At 43.9% G+C, this 7,208-nt stretch overlaps 1 protein-coding gene across 1 annotated transcript; it reads left to right on the top strand.

Annotated features, from left to right (window-relative positions):
- The first annotated feature begins 3,450 nt into the window (after positions 1-3,450).
- Positions 3,451-7,005, top strand: MRPS25 (mitochondrial ribosomal protein S25). The gene is made up of 4 exons (XM_045024498.1): positions 3,451-3,982; positions 4,239-4,345; positions 5,191-5,278; positions 6,571-7,005. The coding sequence occupies exons 1-4, from the start codon at positions 3,849-3,851 to the stop codon at positions 6,761-6,763; spliced, it is 522 nt and encodes a 173-aa protein (XP_044880433.1). The 5' UTR covers positions 3,451-3,848; the 3' UTR covers positions 6,764-7,005.
- Positions 7,006-7,208: the final 203 nt, after the last annotated feature.

Genomic DNA, 7,208 nt, shown 5'->3' with positions numbered 1-7,208 from the left:
TTGTATGGAAGCTGTTCTATACCCCAATCATTTTTGTTGCCCTTCTCTGTACTTTTTCCAATTCTAATGTATCTTTTTTTGAGATGGGACAACCAGAAATGCATGCAGTAGTCAAGATGTTGGTGTGCCATGGATTCAGATAGTGGCATCATGATATTTTCTGTCTTATTACCTGTCCCTTTGTTAATGATTCCTAATATTGTGTTAGCTTTTTGACTGCTGCTGCACATTGAGCAGATGTTTCAGAGAACTATCCACAAAGACTCCAAGATTTTTCTTGGGCTTGCAAGTATAATTGGTCCCCCACTTTTATGAGCACAAAATTCATTCTTCGTAATGAATATTTATATTCATTATAAATATTTATATTTATATTTATATTGACAGAGGTGTATGTTTTGCCACTAACAAAAATAAGTGTCAGATATTTCAAAAAAGAACAAATTCAACAAGCTGCGTTTGAGCCTTTTGTGGCCATATGAATGCAAGGGAGAAATGAAATGCAAAATCTGGACTCTTGCATGTATTCAAAATCCAATTTGCATCAATAGGACATTATTATGAAGGGGACACACAAGCGAATGATAGAAAACAGCAAAAACTGACATTTTTTTCAAACTGAACAGCAACCTCACTTTCCTCTTGATCCGTATACCCAGTGCCCTCTTCGACTCCCTTCTCTCCAAATTCCCATCTCTTTAACTCCTGTCACTTCTGCCTATGTTGGCTTTCATACTATGGTATCTATGTCCACCTTACAAATTCTGAGTCAACATATTCTTTAATATATTCAAATTTCTCCCCTTTTGTAATATAACCATTGCTTAAATCCTTGTCTGAAACCTGATCCATCTCTTGCCTTGATTATTACTTTTTACTGAGTGGTCTCACTGCTTCCAGAATAATTTCCCTATTCCTCTGCTCCAACCAAGTTAACTCCTCCATTGATCTTCCCTTTGGCTTTCCATAAAATTCAAGCTCTTCAGCCTCATTTACAAGGCCCTACATAATCTTGATTTTACATTTATCTCAGCTTTCATTTCTCTTTAATTCTCTCTAGTTTTCCCTTACTCCTGTCTCTATCATCTCATCCTGTCCCATTCAACTGCATGCCTTCTGTCATGGTATGCTTGGGACACTGTACTTGACATCAGCTGCAAACTGGCTTTTCTTTCCTTCAGATTTCTCTTCCAACTCTCTTAAAGCTATATCTCCTCATAAATAATTCCACATCCTTCCTCTCCTGTGCTGTGATCCCAAGTCTTGTATTTGCCTTATTTACACTGTAAGCAGAGAATTAGTCTAATCTTTGCAAAATATTGTGTATGTATCAGTGTTCTCTGCTTTCTTCCTCTAAGCCTAAACCAACTTGTCCGTAATGGATTAGCATAATAGCAAATTTAGTTGCTCATAATCGCTATTGACATATAGAAAGGGATTTGACTTTATATAGCATCTTTCATGCTAACATCTCAAAACACTTCAAAAAATAGCAGGACAGACATAGGCAGGTTGTGAGGTGCTTATGGTCTGTGGGGTAATCAATATGCAGAGGACCCTCAGCTCCATGTCTGTTTCTTCATATGGCAATGGAGCTGTTTCTTTTCTCTTTTTCAATATCTGACAAAGACAGGGACATGGATAAAAGACAGGTTTTTAGTTCAGCCTCAGTCTGAATTGCTGATTGACCTGGGGAAGTCAATAACCACTTCCTTAGTTGAAGGCATCTGCCCAGCCATTTATAAAATGGGTCTCAATCTCAGGTGATTCTTGCAGACTTTACTCTGTTTATACAAACCCAAATAGCAGCAGAAGCTAGAAACCCCATCATCTGTTTTATGCTGGCCAAGATATTGCTTCCCTTTTTCCAAGGTAGATCTAGCCACAGTCATCTGTATCTTTGTTATTCAAAGCTGGACTGCTATGCTGAGGGCAACTCAGAAGCTTCAGCTTGTGAAAAATACTGCTACTGCTCACTTTATGTACAGTCCTGCTTGTTTGTCCTACTCACAACTTCTGTGCTCAACTCTTCACTGACTAGCAATCACAGCAGACATTCAAGGTGCTGGTCTCTTAACCTTCAACGGCTTTAGATAAAGTTCTCATAATTTCCCATGTTGAACTGGAATTTTTCAGCTATCTGGCCCAAGTATCAAGTTCATGGGAGCAGAGGTCAGGGTGTTCTCACTATCATGCCCTTTCAGTTTGAGTTTGCTAGAACTAGACTGTTGGCCACATTTAGCACATAATAAACTTGTTCATTTCAGCTTTCCCTTAATTGCGGGCTCTGGACTCTCTTGACACTTCGCCTGATGGCAGGGTTTTCCCAGCTCGTTTTCTAAGGTTAATGCTCAGTGCTGGATAGAAGTAGGAAGTACATGCTCCTCAGTTGGGAAAATTACTGTTACTCTAAACCATGCAAAGGGAACACATACTGTAATAGCATTTAAATGCTTGTAATCATATTGGTAGCACAGTCACTGCAGGCAAAGGTGGAAGCTTGTGTATTCAACAGTAGCCCACAACTATGGAAATGTTCCTGGATCAGGGTATCAATCCTCAAGTTCATATTGTGTAAATAACATTGAATAAAACCCCTTTCCACACCAATTTTGACAGTTAAACTACTAGACATTAGTAATACTTCAAAATGGTTGGACAAAAAGTGCTACATAACTGCAAAGTGTGTTATGAACAGGTAGATCACAACCACACAAGCTAAGCAAGTAGAGAAATGGGCACAGAGTAGCTGTGGTTTCAACAGTTCATACACCTAATTAGTAAGTAGCAGAGAGAGGAATTGAACCCAGAAGTCCTGACTTTAATCACAGATCACCTCCCCATAAACAAGTGTGTTAACTACATACATGCATAACCTGTCATTGATTTATGCCGTTGGCTTCTAAAACAAGGTCTTGATGTTTCGGTGGTTTTCACTGATTATAGTCACCTTTCTTCAACCCACTGCTAGTAATAATTGCTGAACCCTAACAACTATACTAGTAAATCAGTATTGCCAAGTCCAGCGTTTCTAAAATCATGAGTCAAGCACACACACACACAATAGTCCTACCAATAGCTCAAAAGTAACAAGATTTGTTTAAAAATCATAAATGTTAGGCTCTTTATTTGCCTTCTGATTTCTGAGCACTTAGATGCACAAATTTCATTTTCAAGCTTTTATTCACACCCAGGAGGACTAAAAGCTTACTTTAAAAAAATGGAAAAAAAAACAAAAGGAAGAAACAAAGCTGAAGTCTCATGGAATTTCTTCACTCCAGCAGCTGGGGAACTCTGCTGCCCATGTACCAGGCTGGATACTGTTTTTTTCAGGCCACCAACTCAATTTCCTCCTGGGGTTACTTCAGTGGAGGCCCACCTGGTGACCTAAGCAATACTGATGAGAGGTGATGTTAATACGAACAGGCAGCTGAATCAATCCCACAGCAAACAGTTAAGCAGCAGTATCCGGTCACCACATTAAGCAAACAGATGCCTAGGAGAGCCAGGGAGGAGACTCAGACTGCAGCCTTCTCCTAGGGCTGCCCCCTCTCTACCCACCAGCCCCCCAATTCTTTTATTCTTCCTCCCTATCGCCCGCTCCCCGCATTATTTCCCTTCTCTCACGCACACACTGTTCCTCTCCCCCCCCCCCATTGCACCTGCCAATCGCCTAGCTACGCTTCCCCCGCCTGGGGCAGCCAAACTACGTCTCCCGTAGCGCTCCGCGAGAGGGGCGGAGAGCACGTGTTTCCTCCCGCTTCCTGCCGGGCCCTGCAGCCGAATTCCCCTCGTGCGTTGGGGGCTGCGGGGCTGCGCAGCTGTTCCCGAGGGAGCCAGCTGCAGCCATGCCGATGAAGGGCCGGTTCCCCATCCGCAGGACCCTGCAGTACCTGGCCCAGGGGGAGCTCGTCTTCAAGAGCGCGGTGAAGGTGATGACTGTGAACTACAACACCAGGGGGGAGCTGAGCGAGGGGGCCAGGTGAGTGCAGCGGCGGGGACCTCGCCACCCCGCTCCGGGTAGCCCGCCGCCGGCCCTGGGGTGGGGACCGGGTGAGCGCAGCCCGGGGGGGTTCAGAGCTCCCCCACCCCCCAGTTCCCGGGGCACCGCACCCCGGCTGTGAATGGCTCTGTCTGTGCGGGGGGGTAGATGTTGCTGCTGCCGGCCTCAGAAGGGCTGTGCGCGTTTACACTGACTTGCTCGCTAAGAGAGACTCCGGCGTTCTTTCCCCTCCTAGGAAATTTGTGTTTTTCAACATCCCTCAGATTCAGTACAAAAACCCCTGGGTCCAGATCATGATGTTTAAGAACATGACCCCTTCGCCCTTTCTCCGGTTCTATTTAGGTAAGTGCCTTTCTCTTGGAGTGCTGGGCACCCCTTCCCCCGCCCCCCAAATCAACGGAGCAGAGTCTCCTCTCCCACAAGCTACTGGGTGCCCTAGCCGCCTTCTACGGACTGTGATTCTCAGGGGGTGCCACTGCCAAGGACTTCGTATGGTAGGGTAACTGCAGCCTCACCCTTTAAAAGGGCCGAGAGAGCAAAGACCTGAGGCACCTTATACAACCAGTGGGTGCTCTAACAGACTTGCTGGCTCACCCATTGTGCTGATATTTAAAAGAAACTCTACAGTATTCCCTGCGCACTGCACTTCAGTGTCACTATTTTAAGCTGTAGGGGTTTGTTCTGCAGGACAGTAACAGTCTACTACAAGGGTAATCTTAATAAGGACCTCCCACCATACATACACTGCATCTGTAAAGCCCTCTAGTGGCTCTCTTTTACGAGCCCATAGGAATAGGTGGGATTGATGGATTAGGGCTGTGGCTTCCCACATGGCTTTCTGGTCATGAGATCCATTTATTGGGCGGCAGTGTGGCCTAGTGGATAGTGCATTATATTGGGATTTGGAGGACCTGGTTTATGTTCCTAGCTCTGCCCTATCTGTGAAAAGGAATAATGTTTACAAGGAACTGAGTTTTACCAGCAACACCCACCCCAAAATGCCTTTTACAGTTTAGCTTGCACCCTTGCAAGCTGCATACGAAAGAGGTTACTGACCAAGAAACAGGTAGCACATTGTGCTGCTTGGGACGGTCTTGCTGGTGCTTTACACCTTCCTATATTTACTCTGTCGAATGCAAAATGGTAGTCACCTGTTGATACCAATTCTGTACCTCTTTCCTCTACAGACAGTGGTGAGCAAGTCTTGGTTGATGTGGAAGATAAAAGCAACAAAGAGATAGTGGAGCACGTTAAAAAAATCTTGGGTAAAAGCGAGTAAGTAAACATACTTCACAACCTGAGAAGTCATTGTCTCGTCTCTGATAGAACTGTAATGTGTCAGCACTGGCTGATGGGTTGAAAGTGGACAGGGCCTCTTAAACCAGGAGGTTTAGAACAGTGGTTCTCAACCTTTCCCGACTACTGTGCCCCTTTGAAGAGTCTGGTTTGTCTTGTGTACCCCCAAGTTTCACCTCACTTAAACTTACAAAATCAGACATAAAAATACAAGTGAAATTCTGGAACAGCCTTCCAAGGGGAGTAGTGAGGGCAAAAGACATATCCGGCTTTAAGACTACGCTTGATAAGTTTATGGAGGGGATAGTATGATGGGATAGCCTAATTTTGGCAATTCATTTGGCAACTGATCTTTGATTATCAGCAGGTAAGTATGCCCAGTGGTCTGTGATGGGATGTTAGATGGGGTGGGATCTGAGTTACTACAGAGAATTCTTTCATGGGTGCTGGCTGGTGAGGCTTGCCCACATGCTCAGAGTTTAACTGATCGCCATATTTGGGGTCGGGAAGGAATTTTCCTCCAGGGCAGATTGGCAGAGGCCCTGGAGGTTTTTCGCCTTCCTCTGCAGCGTGGGTCACGGGTCACTTGCTGGAGGATTCTCTGCAGCTTGAGGTCTTCAAACCACAAATTGAGGACTTCAATAACTCAGACATAGGTTAGGGGTTTGTCACAGGAGTGGGTGGGTGAGATTCTGTGGCCTGCGTTGTGCAGGAGGTCAGACTAGACGATCATAATGGTCCCTTCTGAACTTAAAGTCTATGAGTCTATAAGTGTATCACAGCATGCTATTACTGAAAAATGCTGAGTCTCATTTTTAACCATATTATAAAATCATTTGGAATATTATTGTACTTACATTTCAGTGTATATTATACAGAGCAGTATAAACAAATCATTGTCTATGAAATATTTGTACTCACTTCACTAGTGCTTTTTATGTAGCCTGTTGTAAAACTAGGCAAATATCTAGATGAGTTGATGTACCACTGGTTTAGAAGGGGACCTGATCGCTCCCCTGTGGCTGAGAGAAATGTGCTATTGACAAACTAAAGCTGCTCCAAGATAAGTGAATGAGAATTCTTTCTACAAGTCAGTCCTGGAAAGGTGGTTTGGCTGCTAGCAGCCATTGCTATGTGAGATGCTGCCCTTTGAAATTTTGATGTATGAAAAAAATGCATCACCAGTCTTTTTTAGGCAGTGGGGGTGGGGTAGGTGGAAGGGAGGAAGAGATACAGCCTTCTTAACAGCTAAATTGTTTTTCCTCTTCCAGGGAAACACTACAAAAAGAGGAGCAAGAGAAAAAGAAGCTCTATCATCCTGCAACCTTTGGACCCAAAAAATATCACCTGCGTGAATGTATGTGTGAAATTGAAGGCCAGATTCCCTGCCCTGGTCTAGTACCGCTGCCTAAAGAGATGACTGGCAAATATAAAGCTGCCATGAAGGAAAACGCCACATCCTGATTTAACAGATCAGGCAATTCTGCTGATGTTCAAAGTGCAGACAGACATAGGATACAAGGTGCTTCAGTAACTGAGGTAGACTTCATAGCCTCTCCCCACACCCCAAAAAAACTGGTCCATGTTATTAGATGAAAGTCCTTGTTTCACAAGAGGTCTTTTCGTAGATATGGTTGGACCCCTTAATGTTGGTTACTCCGACAAGTGGAAGAAAATATTTTTAAATAAATCTTTTTAAAATTTCAGCTTCTATTTTTTTGGTAAATTCTCCTGTCCAGCAAAGCTTCCTCTCAGCCTTGTATACTGAGTTGCTTATATATATATATATATGAGGGAGTGCTCTGTCTCAGGTTCATCTACCTTTAATCAAAGAACTATGCTCTGAGTAGGCACTGTAACTTAAGGGTGAGATGCCCCAATAGTTCTGCCTCAATTTCCCCAACTGTAA

Source organism: Mauremys mutica, chromosome 7 (assembly GCF_020497125.1).
Source record: "Mauremys mutica isolate MM-2020 ecotype Southern chromosome 7, ASM2049712v1, whole genome shotgun sequence".
NCBI lineage: Eukaryota > Metazoa > Chordata > Testudines > Geoemydidae > Mauremys > Mauremys mutica.
Note: the sequence above shows the minus strand (reverse complement) of the source record. Positions and strands in the feature narration are given on the sequence as shown.